At 47.3% G+C, this 22,609-nt stretch overlaps 1 protein-coding gene across 3 annotated transcripts in view; it reads right to left on the minus strand.

The window, feature by feature from the left end:
• LOC147418597 (glycerophosphodiester phosphodiesterase GDPD4-like) overlaps positions 1-22,609 on the minus strand; it is an 81,131-nt gene that overhangs the window by 40,466 nt on the left and 18,056 nt on the right. For 2 of the 3 annotated variants that reach the window (XM_086506612.1, XM_086506610.1), the window contains 5 exons: positions 13,188-13,285; positions 13,006-13,066; positions 12,821-12,901; positions 10,307-10,399; positions 10,106-10,195 (listed from right to left, as the gene is read on the minus strand). In XM_086506612.1, the coding sequence (XP_086362738.1) occupies positions 10,106-10,195; positions 10,307-10,399; positions 12,821-12,901; positions 13,006-13,066; positions 13,188-13,285 (423 nt within the window). Of the gene's footprint in view, positions 1-10,105; positions 10,196-10,306; positions 10,400-12,820; positions 12,902-13,005; positions 13,072-13,187; positions 13,286-22,609 lie in introns of all 3 variants that reach the window. The other variant, XM_086506611.1, reaches the window with a different exon arrangement.

The raw sequence follows: 22,609 nt of genomic DNA on the forward strand, positions 1-22,609 counted from the left end.
GACCTGTTGCGACTGCACGCTGCCAAGGCTGTAGCACTTGCCGCTGCCTCACTGTTGCAGCATTACCAAGTGCACCAGGCCCGCTGCCCCCAATCTCTCACACACGGATACATACCCACACACACACTACACACATACACGCATACACACACGTACTCCCTCTCTTCCCCTTCTCCCCTCTTCTTCACAATATGAAGAGAGGGTAGTTACGAAGACAGCCATGTCTTCCCCCATCATCAAGACGCCGGCATCGACAACGAAGACAACCTTCATGCTCACGAACAAGAGGCTTGCACAATTGGAGAAGGACATGAAAGAATGGCGGATGGAGAGAGAGATATGGGAGGAGGAGAAAGCCACCTTCATCAAGCTATGGAACGAAGAGAAGGAGGACATGAGAGTGGAAATCCAAAATCTCAAAGAGGAGAAGGAGAGAAGGGAACGGGAGAACGAGAAGGAGAGGGAGAGATGGAGGAAAGAGCAAGAAGAGATGAAGGCACAAATCGATCTCCTTCATGCTTCCATCACATCCCTCACCCCCGAGGAAGGAGAGATTAAAGAGGAGGCTAAGGAAGCCCTCAAGGAGGAGATCACCAAAGCCCTCACCGCAAGCATTGAGGACAAATTAGAGGCCACCAAAGAAGGATGGGTCGAAGTGGTCAAAAAGAACATCAAGAAGGTAGCAAGAGAGGAAGCCCAAAAAGATGAGGTACTCATCGTACACACAACCATCGAGGAGGAGAAGATGCGACAAGCTCGCCGTCTCAATGTGCGAGTGACCGGCATCAAAGAAGAAGAAGGGTCTACACCCGAGAGCGATGGGAAAGCTTTATGCAAGAAAGTGGGATACAAGGAAGAAGAGATCCCTTTCTCCAAAGTTTGGAGAGCCGGCAAAGATCCAAAGAAGAGAGCTCTCATCCTCCAATTCGCCTCCGAGGAGTCTCGAACTTCTTTCCTCCGAAAGAGGGTCATCTTGAGAGGGCTAGAAGGCCCCCCGATTTATCTTGATGATGACCTCACAAAGATGCAACAAGATCACCGTCGCGCGTGCATGCCTAGAGTCCATCAAGCCCGCAAAGAAGGGAAGAAGGCAGTATATCGAGATGGTAGGGTTATCATTGATGGCAAGACCATCGCATAGGGACTCGCGGCCTGTGGGACACACGAGGAGATTCATGTCACGGTTTGGAATTGCAATGGAGACCTATGGACACACCCAGAGAGACTTGAGGAGGTGATGAGAGATCGAGACATCATTCTACTTACAGAGACACACGAGAGCCCAGAGAGAGGGTTACCACGGATACATGGATTCCAGTGGGAGTCTCTACATGGGGGATGTATGCGCCAGCACACCACTCGCGGCTCAGGAGGAGTGGCCATACTCTTTAGACAGGGGCTTCACAGCAGACTACAGATTGTTGCCCGGGACCCACAGACCCGCTACATGTGGATTCGCCTCGAGCTCTCACGAGACAGGATCGTCTACATTGCCCTTTGCTACTTTGCTCCCACAGGCTCCAGATTCGCCCCTATTGAGCAAGAGTCACCGTACGCATGCCTCACGGAGGAGATTATGGAGTACTCCACACTGGGTGAAGTCTTCCTTATGGGAGACTTCAATGCTCGTACGCGCAGTGAGCAGTGTGAGGCATATGACCACGAGGACCCAGAGGCACTACACACTCTAGATGAGGAGGCTACTATGAGAGATACAGCAGACAGAGCTCCAGTCACAGCCTACGGACGACATCTACTTCGACTTGGCTCCCAGCACCGTCTCGTTATTTATAACGGGATGGTCCAGTGGCCCACCTCAGGGGGCCTGACTTGTATGCCACATGGAGTTGCAGAGGGAGGGGGGAGTACAGTCGACTATATTCTGGGACCCAGGGAGGCTACACACCTTATCACATCCTTCACCATTCCACCCATACCCATCGGAGCCGACCACACATACCTCTCTTTCTCCATCACCGGAGATACCATCCCACACAGCTCCACAGCACACACTCCACACACCACCATCCATTTCACACATGAGCTAGCCTCTCTTTACTCGGCCGAGGTCGAGCATGGCCTATGCCTCCTCCACCCATCCACACCACTCTCAGTTCTCACATCACATATCTTCCGTTCTCCACACTTCAACTATTAGCTCTTTTCCACACACCACTCACACAGGACGCACTCCCCCCCCCGGGACTATGCCTCAGAACCGCTGGTATGATGATGAGTGCAGAGAGCTATACCGACGCCTCCGTGCACGGCGAGCCTTAGGAGAGATCACAGAGAGAGAGGCCAGACGGCATATGAAGACGTTGACACGCCAAAAGCGGCAAGCATTCGAAGAGGCACAGGAGCTTGAGCTATACCGCCTATTCATGAGCATGGATAGCGCGACGGCATGGCGCACCCTGCGCGAGCCACGTCCGACTACAGCTATTGAGGATCCACAGATATGGCATGATTATGCAGAGCGACTTTACAAGGTGCCAGGGCAGCCTCCTATCCCACAGCCACACGAGCCACGCCCCACGTGCTCCTCCTTCTTTACAGCAGAGATGGTAGAGAGGGCCATACGTCGCATGCAGCACAGACGATCAGCTGACCATACTGGATTACACAGTGAGCACATCATTTATGCGGCCTCCACTATAGCCCCGTTGATTGCACATGTCTTCAACCGGGCTATAGGGGAGGGCTTCCCAGAGGAGTGGACACAGCACACCATAGTGCCTATCCACAAATCTGGCGACACCCTGGACCCAGGGAACTACAGGACTATCATGATTGGCCACACGATGGCCAAGCTATATGGAGCAGTACTTGAGGCACAGCTCAGCTGCTACGCAGAGATCGAGGGTTTACGAGCTCCAGGCCAGGCAGGTTTCAGACGAGCTTTCTCCACCACTGATCACATCTTCGTTCTGCACTGCCTCATTGATGGGGCAAAGGCGCGGAAGAAGAGGCTTTACTGCTGCTTTGTGGATTTCCGCAAGGCCTTTGACACAGTCCCACGCGAGAGACTCTTCCAGTGCCTTCACAGCATTGGGGTACCAACAGAGATGATTTGGGCCATATATGCTCTCTACGAGAAGGTGACGGGTCGAGTTCGTTGCCCAGGCAGTTTTTCAGAGACCATTGCTAGCACCATTGGTGTTAAGCAAGGATGCCCACTCTCCCCGACACTCTTTGGGCTCTACATCGACGAGATCTCCGACTACATACTGCGAGCAGGAGGAGAGGGGAGCGACTTGGCAGGTACTCCGGTCCACATCATGTTATATGCTGATGATATTGTGTTGATTTCAGAGTCACCCGAGGGCTTGCAACGCCATCTTGAGGCCTTGGACGAATTCAGCACACACAGGGGGTTGACTGTGAACCTTGGCAAAACCAAGGTTATGATCTTTCACACATCCAGTGCAGTGAGGAGCGCTGCCACCTTCACAGCAGCAGGAGGACAGGTTGATGTAGTCACCTCCTATGTCTACCTTGGCATCACATTCACCAGCCTACCAGGACCCTTCACTATGAGGCAGGCTGCTGCTGACAGGCTCACCCGAGGATATGCAGCTCTGGCCATGCTAGAGCGGAGATGCCACCAGGCACACTTTCAGGAACCCCGCACGAAGGGGTGGCTTTTCGACACCTTAGTCACCCCGGCCTTGATGTACTCGGCGGCAGTATGGGCACCAGGATTGACAGCTGACCAGTGGACACAGCTTGAGAGGCCACAGGTATGTATGATCTCACGCTTGCTCCGCAGCAAGAAGACAGTGCCACATGACATTATTAGAGCCGAGCTCGCCACACCACCTATGGTGGTAGAGGCACTATTCCAGACAGTCTGCTTCATCCAGAGGATGAGAGAGCTACCTCCTGACAGACTTACTCGTAGAGCATTTGAGGCAGCTATACAGCTATCAGAGAGTGGGCATGAGAGAGCATGGTACTCACAGGTCAGAGCATGGTTTGAGGGACACGGTCTTGACATGGAGAGCCTACCACCATTCCAGTACGACCCCCACTCACCATATGTTCACCTCTCTCGCAGTGAGAGGAACTTGGTATTGAGACAGGATCTGTGGCAGCTATACACTAGGAGATTCTGGGAGTCACCTGGCTTGGGGACAAGGATGTCAGATTACAGAGACCAGTTTCTCACCATATTGTCTGGGGGGTTCATACAGAGACCACGCTACATGGACACATATATGCCACATAGCTCACGGGTGGCGATTGGTCAGCTAAGAGTGGCTTCACACAGGTTAGAGATTGAGATCGGGAGACATACTGGTGTTCCCAGGGAGGAGCGAGTCTGCAGAGCCTGCACAGAGGAGGTGGAGAGTGAGGAGCACTTTGTATGTAGATGCATAGCATACACAGATCACAGGCAGGTATGAGGCCTTATTCAGAGGACAGCCCACTCTCCGAGAGATCATGGACTCTCGAGATCAGAGACAGCTCGGACGGTTCTTACTAGAGATACAGAGCCATCGGAACACACTACTACAGCCACACACAGCTACACAGACAGAGGGGAGACAGTCGCAGCTCACAGACTTCTTTCAGAGGATTGCCGCCCCTCCCTCACCAGACACTCAGAGGGGAGTGACACTCCCACAGGCGGAGGTGAGCCGAGCTAGACGACGACCACGAGTCACAGGCTACAGGGGCGCGAGCTCCCACCACCGATAGATCGAGGAGATCCGAGCTCGGGAGCGCCGTGCCACTGAGGAGCGAGTGGCCCAGATGAGGGCCGACCCGACAGCTTTCATCCGGGTAGCCTTGGCACCAGACCCGCCCATGTACCACATCTTACATCCCCCCATTAGTACAGGATGGAGCTAGATAGCTTGATGCATTCTCATGATTGTACTACCTTGAGCATATAGACATGCATATACCCCTAGAGATAGAGCTCCATCCCTCCTCAGATACCCCACTACCTACATTCAGTTCAGTCTTGTATCAGTTTTGTTTCATTTGTCTTTCCGATAGACGGATGACATACACACCATGTACATTTGATTTGTCTCATAGGCCGATTTCGGCCTGATATAGACGTTAAAAATCTTTCTTTCTTTCTTTCTTTTCTCTCTCTCTCGTCTGCACTCTATCGCTCCCCCTCCCTTGCCGTACCGCCCGACGCTCCCCCACCCGCCCAGCTACCGCGCCCGCTGCTAGTGTGGGTGCACACGTACGTTTAGGGACCCCTTGGTGGACGGCGATCAAGCATGAGGAAGCTGAACGATAAAGCAGACCCCCTAGAGGATGCCATTCAAAACTGCAAAGAGGAAATGACGGAGATCACTACCAAGATGAACCGCAAGCTCTGGGGCACAATAAACATGCTCGAAGGACGCGTGCTGATCCAATAGAGCAAGATAAGTACGCTGGAAGACCGAGTGACGACTCAAGAGGCAGAGATTGCGTCGCTCAAGAAAGATCTCGCCGAAGCACGATCAAGAAACATACTGGAAGAGGGCGAACTGCAACCCTCAGTAATCGAAGAAATCAACACAATTAAGGAGCAAGTACGGGCCATCAAAGAGGGAGAAGAGCAACACAAAGAAATGACGACTTCTTGGGTGGATGTTCTTACCAAAACTCAACAGAAGGTGGATGAAGCCGAGAAATGGATCAAGGTGGCCAAGAAAGGAAAAGGCAAGGAGATAACGCCCACGTCCACACCCACTATCATTAATTAGACACTAGAGGAGGAGCAAAGGAGACGGATGCGCGCTTTACATGTGAGAATTTGCGGTCTTAAAGACGAAGGCAATGTGGACGAAGAAGTAAAAGAACTCACAGCCTTGATGGGGGTTCATGAGCCGACGCACACAAGGGCATGGAGAGTGGGCAACATAAAGAAAAATGGAAGCAGTGGAGAAACCTCAAAAGAAAGAGCACTCATCCTCCATTTTCCCTCCATGGAAGCGAAGAAGTCCTTCTTGAAGAAAAGACCAACTCTTAAAGAGACTGGCATCTTTCTCGGGGATGATCTCACCCTCTCGTAGATCGCCCATATGCAGGAAGTAATGCCGGAGATTAGAGCGGCAAGGGGAAAAGGCAAGATTGCCTTTTACCGAGATGGAAAAGTGGTAATACTAGAGCGACGCTCCACATGACGGTGCGAGACTTATGGGACCACACTCAAAGTGGCTGCCTGGAACTGTAATGGATCTATGCGTCTTGATGTAGGTGCTTTTGAGGATAGCTTTACTAAAAGAGACATCATCTTTTACTCTGAGACACACCAGGCCCCAAAGCAATCCATGCCTCACATCAGTGGATACAGGTGGGAGACAGCTTACAGACAGGAGACACGCTCAGAGCACAGAGGGCGGGGCTCGAGGGGAGTGGCAGTGTTATTTAGAGAGGATCTGCAGCCACTGATACATATAGCCCGCAGGGATGAGCAGGCTAGGTACATGTGGGTGAGATTGAAAGCAGAGACAGGCAGATATCTCTACCTAGCTATTTGCTACTTTCCCCCAAGTACATCAGTTTATGCATCACCTAGAGGACAGTCCCCTTTCTCTATTTTAGATGATGACATATGGGAGTTCTCTAGGAATGGTGACATTATCATACTAGGGGACTTCAATGCTAGGACTGCCCATTACCAGGCAGTGTTTTATGACACTTCAGAGGAGATGCTAAGAGAGCTAGACGTCATGGAGACGGGCCTGTCCAGACTATCACACAATGTGGAATATACTGAGTATGGGCGACACCTGATAGACATGGGCATTGCACATGGATTGGCCATCTTGAACGGCCTACAGAGATTTCCTGTTGCGGGAGGTTTTACATGCTTCCCACACAGGCATGGAGCCAGCACAGTGGACTATGTCATGGCACAGCCGAATCTCATCTCTAGTATCCAGGATCTCACAGTTGGGCCCAGACCGGTCGGGGTAGCAGTAGATCATGCTCTGGTGTCGATGACCATCTCTTTCCAGTTTAGTGTAGCACACAGGCCACGGGTAGCAGCCCCTACTCGCTACACATTCACACGGGAGACGGATTCTGTATACATGGACGGGATCTACAGATGCCTATGCACTGAGGACCCGGGGCGACCTCTGGAGGAGCTAACTACTATACTGACACAGACATTACATGAGGCAGCAGCAGAAGCATACCCACACACCCAGCCTGAGCAGAGCCGCCGATCAGGAAGCATGCCTCAGAACGGCTGGTACGATGAGGAGTGCCGCCAGACTAGAGCCAAACTTCAGAGGGAGGTGCTTTTGGGGAATGTCACTCACAGACAGTCACAGATTGACTTCCGACGCTTGGTACGGCGGAAGAAGAGAGCTTTTTTGGCTTGACTCGAGCAGGATCTATCTCAGCTATTCTTGAGTCAGGACTCGCGTGAGGTGTGGCGGCTCTTTCATGAGCAGTCCCCCCCCCCCTGCTATTTCCTCCACAGAGACCTAGGGTCAGTACGCATCATCCTTGTACACAGTACCTGGACAGCCGCCCCTCCCCAACCCCCCCGACCCATGCCCACATACATGTGCTTTTTTCACCGCTGAGATGGTGAAAAAAGCCATTGACAGGATGAGGACTGGAATAGCATATGATCATGCTGGCTTAGTCGCTGAGCATTTCATGCATGCCAAAGACCTACTAGCAGAGCTTCTAGCAGTTATGTTTAACCGTGCCATGTGTGAGGGCCTACCGGACACTTGGAGCCTATCTACGATCATACCTATCTTCAAGGCAGGAGACCCCATGGAGCCTGGGAATTATCGCACTATTATGATTTGGGCACACACTGGCACGGTTGTATGCATCCATTCTTGAGCAACAGCTGAGTAGATGGGCAGAGAAGAAAGGAATGTGTGCAACTGGGTAGGCAGGGTTCAGGAGAGGCTTCTCTACTCTTGACCATATCTTGACACTCAGGGCCATCATCGAGGAAGGCAGATCTCATGGGAGACGGATCTATTGTAGCTTTGTGGACTTCCGCAAAGCTTTTGACACAGTACCCAGAGCTAGATTGATACGCAGATTACAGGAAATGGGAGTATCCACAGAGCTCATTTGGGGAATCATGGCATTGTACAGATCACTAGTAGGGCATGTACGCACCCCGGAGGGGCTTTCTACACCGGTTCACTCCACTATTGGGGTGAAGCAGGGCTGCCCGCTCTCTCCTACTCTTTTCGGTATGTATGTGGATGAGGTTTCTGACTACATTGACAGCGATGGGGATAAAGGAGCACAGTTGGCAGGGACATGGATTCCACTTCTGTTATATGCTGATGATATTGTGTTGATCTCCGAATCCCCAGAGGGAATGCAACGTCAACTAGATACTCTGCATACGTTTGCCCACGAAAGTGGTTTGTCTGTCAACCTTGGTAAAACCAAGGTTATGGTGTTTAATACCACCCCACAGTGGATCAGGAGGTCAGCACCTACATTCACATACGGCCAGGAGACTGTGGAGTACACAGACGCTTACACTTACCTTGGAGTGGTTTTTAGCGGACCTACATTCTCACTCAGAAGAGCAGCAGAGACCAGACTGACTAGAGCCCACGCAGCATTGGGTAGATTGGCGAGGATGTGTTCGCAGGTTCAGTTTCAAGATCCCCGGACGAAGCTCTGGCTCTTTGACACCTTGGTGGCTTCAGCATTGCTCTATGGGGCTGAGATATGGGGACCTTCTTTGGATCACCACGGGAGGCCGGGTCGCACAGACAGATGGGGGAACATGGAGAAACCTCTCGTCTCTATGATCTCGCGGCTCATTAGAGCCAAGGCATCAGTACCACTAGCCATTATCCGAGCAGAGCTAGCGGCCCCCCCACTAGTGGTGGAGGCGCTCACCAGATCAGTCTCCTTCATAAACCGCACATGGGAACTCCCAGAGACAGATATGCTCGCATAGCACTTGAGTCCTCTCAACAGTTAGCCATACAAGGAGATACAACATGCTGGTATGGGGAGATGACATCATGGTTTCAGGCGCATGGGTTCAGCATAGACAGGGTGCCACCATTCCAGTACTCATTGGATGCACCATCTCTCATTCTTACACGGTCGGAGATCACCAAGCTCATCCGCCAAGACCTGACCCAGCTAGACACCAGGAGGACATGGATACAACCAGCACAAGAATTGGGCACGAAAATGGCTTTCTACAGAGACCACCTTCTCCAGCTTACGGAAGATGGTTCTGTGACGAGACCAAGATACATGGATACCCACTTGTCTCATGGGATACGATGTGCTATTGGCCAATTACGCACATCGTCTCACCAGCTGCGGATTGAAACTGGGAGATACAACGGAGTACCAGCAGAGGCCAGGACATGCCCCTTGTGTGACATGGAACCTAAGACAGAGCTGCATTATACATGCCACTGCCCCGTCTACTACGAGATACGAGGCCGCTTCCATTGCTTGTTCAGAGAAAGTTTTGAACCACTCTCAAGAGTAATGGGATACGAAGATCAGAGATGCCTGGGTTTGTTCTTGCTCGAGCTGCGCAGACACAGAGAGAGCTTGATGAATGGCGAGGCTAGCCAGTCTCAAAGACGGATCACAGACTTCTTCAAAGCAGACACGGGACAGCCGCAAGAGCCACTCCCACAGCAGAGCTCCCACTCATCTCACACGAGAGGCACACTGATCGACCAAGCGATTGAACTAGGGAAATCCACGCGCCCACGACTGCGAAGGACTACACAGCACCGACGGAGGCTACGTCAAAAGATTGGGAGCACGCTCGCCAGGCATGCACGACGCCCGGTCAGACTACTAACCATGGAGGAAATTGATGAGATTCGCCAACGACCGATGCTAGATTTTTTGTGATTCAGCTATCCCAACAAGCCGCCCATTTTTGCTTAGTTTTTTGCTTAGCTCACATCGACCAATCTAGGATCCCATAGTATATATCTTTGTTTTGTACTGTTGTTAGGTTATTTCGTTACTCTGACTTTGTATCAGATCCACCACCTTGTAACTTTCTGGTCTCATAGGTCACTATGGCCTTTTGAAGACGTTAATATAACATTTCATTTCTCTCTCTCTCTCTACGAAATACACATGCACTCTAGAACCAAAAACTTACATAAGTGCGTGGAGACAATCTCTTCAGTTCCTTTACTAGAGAATCATCTTTAGACCAAACAAGGCAATTACTGCACCTTGTCACATTAACCTGGAAAATATAGCAGTTAAATCATTGATTTTAAACCAGAAGAACTTAATCAACTAGTGTAAATGCTTTAAAAACAACAAAACTTTTGTCAGAATATAGCCGATTACTTACAGCATCCAAAATGCCCGCTACAATAGACCCTACAAACACCGGGCCTCCAACCTTGGCATCGATTATGATTTGCTTCACATAACTGGAGACATGCTGATATCAAATCGATAACTAAAAAGTTGGTGAAACCCAGTAACCCAACAATGCTTATAACTAATGGTATCTCACATTGTATCAATACTAAGCCTTACCCTATGTCAAGTGGCCACAGTTCATAATAAAGGCATTGAGGAGGAAGAGAGAGAGAGAGAGAGAGAGAGAGAGAATGAAATGAAACGTACTAATTACAACTGCAAAAGGCAAAAATGACCTATGAGACTCATCATACGAATGATACAACTGGCCAGAACAAAAGTAAACTTAAATCTAGAGGAGATGCTACATATCTATCTGCTGTAGGAGTGGAAGCAGAGACTATATGAGGGGTAAAACGTAATATAAGGAGGATTTTTTTTTTAAAGGTTTTTTTGTGTGTGTGTTTTGTTGGGGGGGGGGGGGGGGGGGGGCGCTTCTCATATAGAAAGAGGGGCCTGTAAAAACTACTCCCAGACATGTGGAAGACTCAACAGACAACCACTTCCTAACCATTAGTGAATATTGGCATCCATACCCTCACCCGTTGCACTTGGCAAAGCTCTTGTACACAACTCTGGCGCTCTAGAGGCCACGCTCCTTACTCAACTAAGGGACCAAGTTTAAAGACTAAAGAACAGCCAAAGACTTCATGGTGTCATAAGGCCCACACCGACTTCAAGCAGATGACACAATCCAACCAGGTGCCTTGTCAAATTGAAGATTACAGCCGTTGGAAACGAAAGCTGGTGTCAGCAAAAGTCAACAACATGTGTCAAAATGAAGGTGAGTTACTTGCATTGTGAAGATATCTACTTCTAAATTTGACTCATACAAAAGTCTCCATGCGGACCGGGTCCACGCACACTAAATTACGTTTCGGCCAATGTTCAGGCATGGGGAATTATGCTTGTACATTCACAGCATACTTTCAGCTTTCCAAAAATATACACACACTTGTTCCAAAACAAAGCATTCTCCAATGCATTTGGGTACATTTGCAATTAGCACTTTGCACTACATACATCTCGGCTCATCAAACTTTCATCAACCAGGGTGAATAGCGGTTCTCCCAGGGGGCTGATGAGACGGGGGAGCCCACACCTCGACACATTAGTCTTCACCCCACGCACCATCACGGACGGCAGGTTGGCCACCCAAAGCGGATTGACAACCGGACCCAAGCGGGCCAAGCCCGCATCCCGACCCAGGGGCGTAACACCTAGTGTACGATTCAAAGGTAGGGTGAGGAGCTCCTTGCCAAACATCTAGCACACATAGGAGAGTTTGTGTGGTCTTTACAAAGGCCATCCTCTAGACCCTACCCCTATGTATTTTTTCTTACACCCCAACTTTTCCTTACATCCCGACCCGGGGGCGTAACACCAGGTGTACAATTCAAAGGTAGGGTGAGGAACTCCTTGCCAAACATCTAGCACAAATAGGAGAGTTTGTGTTCTTTACAAAGGCCAACTTCTAGACCCTACCCATGTGTACTTTAACTTACACCCCAGCTTTTCTCCAAAATACAAAGTAAAGAACTCCCTAGCTGATCATTCCTGCACATTTTATAGCATACTAGCAATGGGATGCATTTGCAAGGGGCATAGATAGTACCAATTTGCAATCATGCACACCTTAAAATAGAATTTCAAGTCCTATTTCTATATCCTCTCATTTTTGGCATCTCCAATGCATTTTGACAGCGTCTCTCATCTCAAATTTTAGCTGATGCAACAATGTTTATGCCAAAGCTAATACAAAGATAGGTTTGCCTTCTGCAAGCAAGCATATTACACTGATGTTCAAACTCAAAGGTATCCTAAATTAAGCCAAAAAATCTTCCCTTTCTATTTGTCCCCTTTTTGTTGGTAAGACGACCATACTAAACATCCATTCTGGAACAACTTACAAAATAACCCCTAACCCTCTAAATTTCGAAGTTGTTACGACGCTTTGTTTGCTTAGACAAGCAAGAATTATAGATCAATATTTCTTTGAACTTGTACCCTATTTTTCACCTGCTTTGCTTTATTTTGTGCTTACTGTACTAAACGCCCATTTTGGCACAACAAGAATCTTGCTCCAACCACTCCCTTCATGCAGGGACAAAAATGTGAGACCCTATGTTTGGCTACATTGAATCAAACTTACGAAAGTATTTCTTCATCACAACAAAAAAAAATTTGTTCAAAGGTGAGACAGGAAAAACCCCATGAGTGCAACTCTAGCAAAGAGATGTATGATTTTTTTTACTGCTGCATTCAAAGCACCTAAAGCGTTCATGTTTATGAGAGAAGACATATTCATCAAGCCTGCAGAGCAGTAAAACTGCCTGCCCTTCTGATTACTCCTGCAACAGGTATTTTTACACTAATATATAGCATCGTGCATGTAAAAGACACACTCAATATATGTTGTTATGTGAAAGAAGTGTCAGACCTGAATAGCGTTTACTAGTGTAGGAACCGTCTGATTTCGGAACTTCTTCGGGAAGTTCTGTCCTGCATCTAACCTGACTATCTGAGACAAAGACATGCAGGCACTGAAATTCAGAAAACAATTTGCAAGCCGAGAATGCTCCCAGCATTCCTGCTTGGTCATGTGTAGAGGTAAAAAGATAGCACCTCTTTCAATGATAAATCCCTGACTCGTATATAATCATTTCCATAAATGTTCTGCAGATCTCTGTCCTGCAGAAGCAACAATTCTCTCAAGGCAGTCGATATAAAATTATGCATCTTAAATAAAGAGTTTACTCTGATGCACAGCTACATTTGAAATGTATATCAAGTACATAGATGTACACCTGTCATGTAGAGCAACAAGAACTCCATCTTGTGAACGTGATGCATCAATCTCAATACAATCAGCTTTTGCTATCAAGGCTCGATCGTATGCTTCTAGCTGTTGTCCAATGCAATAAAATAATACAAAAAAGTTAAGCCAGTCCAAGAACGAAGGTGTTTTAATGCCTACTAGCACGCCAACGCCATCTAGGAGATGAAACGATAAACTGTCTATGTCCTCTAGGTATCCACGAAGAGAACAAACCGTTAAAAGGGTAGAAAGATTATAACTTGGAAAGGCAGCATCACAATTTCATTGTTTTGATGGAAATGCAAAGAAGACAAATAGATTTTGTCAAATACTAGGACACATCATCTTGGTGCTTAGCAGTAGGGTACATATTACATCCATGATACTCATACTACCATTTAAGAGCAATTAAAACAATAAGACATTGCAATGGCTCATGGGATAGCCGATTCTTGATACCTTTGTGTCTATGAGTGTGTGCTCCTCAATGCTGACCTTTGCACCTCACATTGCTGTTTTTGTTCTCAACTTTCTTGATGCAGGCAAGCCACACCCTCTCTCCCTTTCGCAGCTCTGTTCTCGCCTTCAACATTGTGTTTTCAGCCCGTCACTAAGTGGATCTTTTGTCGGCAATAGTTGCTGGTTCCCCGTGCAATGGACAGGATTTGACAATCTATTTGGTGGCTTTATATAGCACCTTGTTCTTCTCTTGCAAAGCTTGAGAGCAAGATCTCTTGATCTTGTCGTATTAGCTGCAGTCTCAATATTGATGCGTAATTTTCTGTCAGATGTATGTTCCTGATTCACTCTAAGAGGGGTGATATTCGCTCAAGAAGTGTTCCAAATAGAGGAAGATCAACAACAATTTACACTCCCACTTCCAATGGAGTTCCTTTAGATGTAGTATGCAGTTTACTTCTGACACATGGTGGTTGTTGCATTTCTTTGGTGCTTAGTTGTTGGACAGTTGATTTCTCAGTAGCCTCGGTTATCCGCATTCTGTGGACTTCACAGCTTGGAGATTCTGGCATGTGCTATGTCACCGGAAGTGCAAGGCTGAGTATTTGTTAGTTAGGAAATTATCCAGATTCCAGACCTACAGTTTATGCCTCTACCCGCAGTTTTGATGTTATCTCTTGGAGCAGCAATACCTTCTGCAGATGCTCGTTGTAGGACTTGTGAGTCGGTTGAGTTGAGGAGATTCTTGTTAGAGCTGGGTTTACTTCCAAGTTCCGGCAGACAAAATTTTACTTCTCGGACGTCTTTAGATAGTAGCAATTCAAGTTTTGTTGCAGATATCCTCGTCCACAAAACCCTCACCTTACAATTGCATATTGCTCACTCCAGCTCCCTGGGCCGTCTTTCTTTCCAAGAGTTGAGAGGGGGTGTGGTGTTAAGAGTTATGGCATCTCTCTCGATTGGACGTCTTTAGATAGTAGCAATTCAATGGTATAACGGTCGTGTATTGTTTGACCTCAAAGTTTTGTTGCAGATATCCTCGGACGTCTTTAGATACTAGCAATTCAATGGTATAACGACCGTGTATTGTTTGACCTCAAAGTTTTGTTGCAGATATCCTCGTCCACAAAACCCTCACCTTACAATTGCAAATTGCTCACTCCAGCTCCCTGGGCAGTCTTTCTTTCCAAGAGGGTGTGGTGTTAAGAGTTATGGCATCTCTCTCGATTGGTCCATTCGGCCCCAATATCTCCCAAGGACAAGTGATAGGGAGTGATGTTTTGTAGCTATGCCCGGCTAGAGTGAGGTAGTTTTCTCATGTTTAACTTTTGGGTTTTGGCTCATTCCATGGCCATATAGGCTCCTGCAGGCTGGGAGTAGAATTCCCCCGTCATGTCCTACTTTTCCTCTAAACCCTATGGGCTTGTGGTGCCACACCCCTATGCTTCCTCATATTTTCTTTGTGTTTATTAGGCCACATTTTTGGCAAGCACTCGTTGAAAAGTTTGGCACTCTGTTACATTTTTCATTTGCAATCCATCTACAGTCTTTTAGGACGCATAGTCCTTTTCTGGTCATTCAAAAGAAAAAAAATGTCTATGAAATTGCAGTTGCCTAACTCATGGTCAATGCACACCATTTTTCATGTTTTTTGGCTAGCATTGTTTCAGGGAGATCCCCCAAAGGAGATTCTTTAAGAAGACAAACCGAAGATTGTAGACGAAGTTGAAGACAAAGAGTCGTAGCATTTTAACCTGCACCATCAGCGCGGCTCAAAGAAGCAAGCATTGTAGTTCTTTTTGAAGTTGGAAGTATCGCGACGCCCACACAGCAGAGTGGGCCGACGAAGATTTCTTCACAAATTCCCCGATGTTTGTAGTAGCGGACAAGGAAACCATGTAGCACGGTACCAGTACCTCACCTTGGAAAAGAGGATGTCACGTGCACATCTAACCCTATGTAACAAACTGCTAACGTGTCAAAGCCTAAAGAATGGAGCCAACTTACAGATGTGGCCGATGGGCCTAAACCCTAAGAAGAACAAGTAACAGAAGAAGTCCTACCAACTTATGGAGACCCCGTCCGATAGGGCCCCAGTGACATAAAGGGATTAAAATAAAGCAGGACCCGCACGCACGCAAAAACAAATGACATGACAGGTTTTTGAAAATTGCGCTGGCATGATGATGTGGCAGGCTGTACGGATTTTCGTAAATTACGGTGGCAGCTTTTGGCATTGCTTTTTGGACCAGAAGCTTTCGAGTTTTAAAGGCTTTTTACTGTAACTGCTTTTCAGGCCAAGGGCCTTTAAATATGAGGCTAGGGCTCATTCTCTTGCATGCTTCCTGGAGAAGGTGCAGAGTCTGGAGTACCGGCTTGTAACGTGTTGATGCAATATAAAGAAATACCGAAAGGGGCACCAAGGTTTGGGGCCAATACTCTCTGGGGTGGAATTCCGCCACTCCGTGTCGCGTGTCGTCTCTCTCTCTCTCTCTCTCTCTCTCTCTCTCTCTCTCACACTTCATTTCAGTTTTCATTTTTACTTTCAGTACTTTTTGTACTTGTACTTCAGACATTGTATTAGATTCACCACTTTGTATCTGATGGTCTCATAGGTCATTTTGGCCTTTTGAAGACGTTAATATATCATTTCATTTCTCTCTCTCTCTCTCTCTCTCTCTCTCTCTCCTCTCTCTCTCTCTCACACTTCATTTCAGTTTTCATTTTTACTTTCAGTACTTTTTGTACTTGTACTTCAGACATTGTATTAGATTCACCACTTTGTATCTGATGGTCTCATAGGTCATTTTGGCCTTTTGAAGACGTTAATATGTCATTTCATTTCTCTCTCTCTCTCTCTCTCTCTCTCTCTCTCTCTCTCTCTCTCTCTCTCTCTCTCTCTCTCTCTCTCTCTCTCTGTTCAATTGTTAATGAAGTGCTAAAAGTATTTTCAGTCTGTTCTTTTCTATTGGCACGTGGCACCCGTCTTGTGACACCCTATGTGCATGTGGACAAGCTACCTCCTACTTCTCGGGTTTAGGTCAACCTAGGGAGTGTTCTAGCACCTTTGTGAGCTTGTGCACAGGACGTGCATGTCCAGGCACTTTAGCATAGTTGCATACCCTCTGATTGGACATGAGCACTGCCAGTGTCTACTAGGTGTAGGCATAGTGGCGTGTTCCCATTCTAGTCTATAGTACGCAGCCTAGGTATTTACTTGCATGTGAAGCACCTCTTACAAAGTGAGTTAATAACTCATCAATAAGTGACATAATAGCATTATTGTAGCAAATCATGGGTTTGATCAGACATCTACTCGACCAAGCCTTTATTCACTGTAAAGGTGACCCCGAGGGCCACCTATTGATCATAAGTCAATACCCATAGTACCTAACGGGCAACCAGCCCATCAATACCTTATGCACGGCATTTTCCATCAGCAACACCATCTAGCACCAAGCGTTTCTTCATCAAGCACTTAGCCTAGCGTTTTCACCATACAACAACAAATCAGCACCACAACCCCATATCAGCCCTAGCATTCGCAATTCCAGCCCTAAAGCATCAGATCATATACCAAGATGAATCCAGGATAAGCCCAAATTCACCCTTAAAGGAAAGTGCAAGGTATAGACCCATGGTAGTCACCCATAAGACAATATAACCATCAACTCCATCATGCATAGTATTGACTTAATACCATGACATCCCCACTAACGTCATCAGTGCCCAACAATGGATCAGATTATCACCAACATTTCAGATTTCAGCCCATCCCTATCGTCATCATCAACACCATCCACATCGGCCATAGCAGATCACAGCCCCTAGCCTCGCCAAAGTCACAGATCCAAACCCAGTACCCTAGCACTTTGCAATCTGTCACAAAATGATAACGTGGCATGACTCACTGGACACAACAAGTGACTTTATAAGTGTTCCAACTTATGGGTTCCTTCCGACGGGGCCCAAGGGACACTAAGGATAAAAGAAAAAGACACTCGGACTGCTGACGTGGACAGCTGTACGAAAACCCGGTAATCCCACTGACAAGCTGACGTGGCAAGCCATACGGAAACCCGGAAAACGCGCTAGCTATGCTGACATGGCAGCCATATGGAATTCCGTGATTTGCGCTTGCTGGCTTTTGAGCCTAAAGCTTTTGTGTTTGAATCTTTTGAACCGATTGCTTTTGGGGCTCTGCTTTTGGCATCCCTTGTAAGTTTATAAGAGCCCCTAGGGCCTCACTCTACAGAGCATCTGGACGCAGAGTCTGAGAGCAAAGGTCCCTCGAGAGTAATGATTAATGATAAAGAAATACCGAAAGGGGCGCTAGACTTTGGGGCCAATACCTCTAGGCAGGAAAGTCCGCGTGGCTCTCTCTCTCTCTCTCTCTCTCTCTCTCTCTCTCTCTCTCTCTCTCTCTCTCTCTCTCTCTCTCTCTCTTTATATATATATATATATATTAAAGTTCAGTGATTTTGAAGTTTTTGTTCGTGTGTTGCTATTGATTTCACGCTTAGAGGAGTACCCAAGCCTGTTACAGTGGTATCAGAGCTCAAAAAGATTCTTCTCTATGGAGGATCCGATCATTTTTGCAGCACAGGCGGGTTGTTTTGTGGAAGAATCTTCGTGGCCAGACCCCGGACTTATTAGCCACTCCCACCCTTCGTACATCGTGCGCGCACCCGTCTTCATTGCTCTGTCTTACAGGGAATAAGCCATAAAGAACTCCAGATTACACATGAGTTCTTTCAGAGAATCTGACAGAGAGAACACTTCTCGGGGAACGGAGTACAACCGTCATCTGCAGGTTGGCATATGTGTGAAAAGATTGATCAAGTACTCCAAAGACCCAAGATTTGCGAAACACCTCAAGAATTACCCAATTGATGAGATTTACTTGAGATGGCGTCAAGCCATTGATTCTCCTCTCAAGTCAGGAGAAAAGCTGAAAGGACAAACGAGTGCAGACAAGCGGAACCTGTACACGCAGAAAGAGCTGGACAGAACTCTTGAAAAGAAGATGAACCAGAGGATCACCAAAAGATAAGCCAGAGAGTTACAGAGCAACAGCCGAGCACGGAAGAAAAGGACAGACAAAAGCAGGACTCATACCAGATTTTGTGGGGACCGCCGATCTTGATCAAATGAACGAAAATATCAAACTTTGCACATCATGGGGCAAAGTGCGAGACTAGGAAACCCTTTGATGGAAAAGCCAAGGCCAACTTCAACCGAATTGGCAGCTCGATTTGGAATTACGCCCAAGGAAATGGGGCCACAGGCCGAGGCTATTCTAGAGGCACCAAAACGGGATGTTGCCATTACAGCTGTCATTTGCATTGTCAGGGGTATTTAGGGCACGAGGATTTTTACATCATGCCTTTGGAAGGGTGTGACTGTAACAAACTTGGACACTCCAAGTCAAGATTCTACCGCGACACAGTAGAGATTCACTTCAAAACAGTTCACAATTCACACTCGATTCGACACAGCCCGACGTAGTTCCGTGCCTAGAGATATTGGCCCCAAAGACTGGCGCCCCTCATGTCTTTCTCGACATTTCTCTAAAGCCTTTCGGACCTTGACAAAAGCGGTGTCCACGTCCCACGTGTATTGGTCGGCTTCAAAAATCTTATCTTTCGTGCTTAGGAACGATGGAACCTTCGTAGAACCGGTTAGAACCTTTTCCCTCAACGGCTGTGTAACGCACAACTTCGTTTTCTTTATCAAGTAGCCATCCCGAATGGAATATCCCGCTACTACCTCCCCATTCTATATTCGACCGAATACATCTGCAAAATCTGGATCTGTGGCGTACTGATCGACCATGTCCTCGAAGCTTCTATGATGTATCGTGGAAATAGCGAAGACCAACGGCTTCCGGGACAAAGCATCTGCCACCAAGTTCTTTTGTCCCTGCACATGGACAATCTGGAAGTGAAACTGTGACAAGATGGTCGCCCACCGCATCTGCTTTTAAGATAGCCGCTTTTGTGACAAGAAGTAACGTAAACTTTAGTGAACTGTGAAGACCGTAAAATCAGCTCCAAAAATGTAATGTCGCCACTGAGTAAGAGAATGGATAACCGTCAAAAGCTCTTTCTCATATATATGTGCTGTCAATTCCGGCCTTGAAAACAATCGGCTCTCATAGGCAATGACATGGCCTTCTTCCATTAAGACCGCACCCAGACTACGACCATAAGCATCACAATATACTTCGAATGACTTCTGCAAACCCGGCAAAGTCAACACTGGTCCGTTAGTCAATTTCTCTTTCAATGTCTGAAAGGCAGTCACCTCTGTGGGTCTCCACGAGAAAGGGACTCCTTTCTGTGTCAAAATATGCAGAGGGGAAGCAATCTCTGCGAACTTTCTAATGAACCACCGGTAATAAGAACATAAGCCCAAGAAGCTTCTAACTTCATAGACATTCTTCAAATTGGGCCAATCACGTATAGTCTCAATCTTGGCCAAGTCCATCTGCACTCCTACTGCTGAGACGATGTGTCCCAAAAAGTGTATCTCTGATAAGAAAAATTGTAAGGTGCAGCGGAATGAATGTTGTATTTTCTCAAGATTAGTGATCTTTATTTGCTCAAGGTTCCTTTAGTTCTTAGGGAAAAAGAGAGAGCTTTCCGTCTTATGGAGAGTGCTATGATCACGAACAAAGTGAGTGGATATTGTGCGTGCAAGTGAATGAGACTGAGAGAAGGAGAGAGAAGAGATACGACACCCGAGAGGTTGCAAAACCCTCCTCCGAAGGCCCCACTCTCGTCGGCGAGAGTGGTCTACTTGATTGCACAAAGGTGTACAATGCGTATGCAATGGACTGATGCAATGGGACTATGCCGATGACGACGACGACTTCGTGGCTGAAAATTGGGATCTTCTATCTGCTGATTACCATGGACTGTTCGGGGCTGAAATAGGCTGTTTTCTACTGCTGTCCTAAGGCTGAAAATGACTGTTTTGTCGGCTGAATTTGATCGTCCCCGTAGGGGCTGAATTGGTGAAGAAAAACGCTGACATAGCTGCGTATTTGGGCTGCGTTTTGGGTTGTTGCAGGGCTGAGAAAAACGCTGGCTGCAGGTCTTCTATCGTTGACAAAAACGCCAGGCACTTGATGCAAAAACGCTGCAGTAGGCTGATGCTGAAATCGCTGCAGATCTGCAAGCAACTGCTAGCGTTAGTAGTTTCTTGAGGGTGCTGCTGCCAGTAAGGTAAAACGCCAGGGCAAGATGCACTTGGAATGGCGATAGCAGATCTTGGAAAACGCCCAGGAAGGGAGGGACAGGCTATGGTGATGGGGGTCATGCGGGGGGGTACTGCTAAGAAGTTGCCTGTTGAGCGGGAAGCTCCTACTGCCTCTTCTGCCAGAAAGTGCTAACTTGGGTTTGCTTATATATTAACTTAGCAAAATTGCCCTACCTACTTTTGTTGGAAAGTCACTTAAAAATAATAAGTGAAAATAACCAAAAATAGGAAAATAGGCTAAATGCACTGGAAAATTCCCCTCACTGATGCTAATGGATTCTGATGGGAATTCCGATGATCATGTTGTGTGCAACCGGAGGATATGCATCTATGCTAAGTGACTGGGCATGCACGGTCTACGAATAGACTCACAAAAGTGCCAGATCACTACTAATCTAACTTGATCAGACTGACTGAACCCTGTTGTGGTGTAGCTTGTCCACGGACACATAGGGTTGGGATGTGTCACGTGACAAAAATTCACTTTTCTTTGCATTGATCACCAACTTGTGATCTCTCAATGCCTGAAAGACCTGTAGCAGATGTTCTCTATGTTCTGCCTCATCCTTGGAGAAGACAATAATGTCACCAAAGAAAGTGCCAACAAAAGTTATGTACTCTCTGAAAAATCTTGTCGATCATTCGGTTAAAAGTCACTGGAGCATTGGTAAGGCCAAAAGGCATCACCAAAAATTCATATAAACCGAAGCTCGTCCAAAAAGCTGTCTTGTAGACATCTCCTGGCGCGATTCGGATCTGATGATATCCGCTTTTCAAATCGATCCTGCTGAAACAAGAGGATCCCTGTAGTCTAACAAGAATATCATCGATCTCAGAATCGGAAATCTGTTCTTAATGGTGGTTTTATTGAGAGCTCTAAAATCAATGCACATTCTCCAAGATCCGTCTTTTCTTCAAAACCTACAACACCGGAGAGCAATAAGGTGAAGTACTCGGCTGGATAAGACTCTTTTCCAAGAGGTCTTTCACTTGGTTCATAATCTCTTCATTCTGGGCTCAGCTCACACGATAAGGTGGCCGGTTCGGTGGTGTGCTCCCAGGTATCAGATCAATGGTATGATCCTCAGGATGAGCTAGTGGAAACTCGCCTGGCAGGCCCTCAGAAAAGCAATCGGCATGAGTGTGGAGAAAATCTCGGCGTTCTTTTTCGAGGTCAAAACATATTTTACCTTCAATCATCATCAGTTCTCTGAATTTTATAAAGTACAATCTTTGTGCCCTTCATTTGTCAAAGTCGCTTTCTCAGCCCGATAGTCAATCATGGCGTTGTTCTTGTGGTACCAAGGGATTTCCAGGAGGATGACACAACCTCCTAAGGGCATTATGTAGAAGTCCTCATGCCCTAAACACCCCTGACATTGCAAACGAAGTTTGCCAATGATCTGTGTAATGGCAACATCCCGTTCGGGTGCCGCTAGAACTGCCTCCGCCTATGGCCTCAGCCTGTCGAGCGTAATTCCAAATCGAGTCGCCAATTCAAGTGAAAAGAAGTTGGCCTTGGCTCCTCCATCAAAGAAAATGAGGGCTTCCTAATCTTTCACTTTGCCCTAAGTGCGGTAAAGTTTTGTACTTTCGTTCATCTGATTCGGTTCGGGCCCCACGCAATGTGGTACCAGTTCTGCTTTTATCTGCCTTTTCTGCCACGTTCCTCTGATGCTCTAGAACTCT

The sequence above is a fragment of the Adiantum capillus-veneris genome, chromosome 30, assembly GCF_014529385.1.
Source record: "Adiantum capillus-veneris isolate H3 chromosome 30, ASM1452938v2, whole genome shotgun sequence".
Lineage (NCBI taxonomy): Eukaryota > Viridiplantae > Streptophyta > Polypodiopsida > Polypodiales > Pteridaceae > Adiantum > Adiantum capillus-veneris.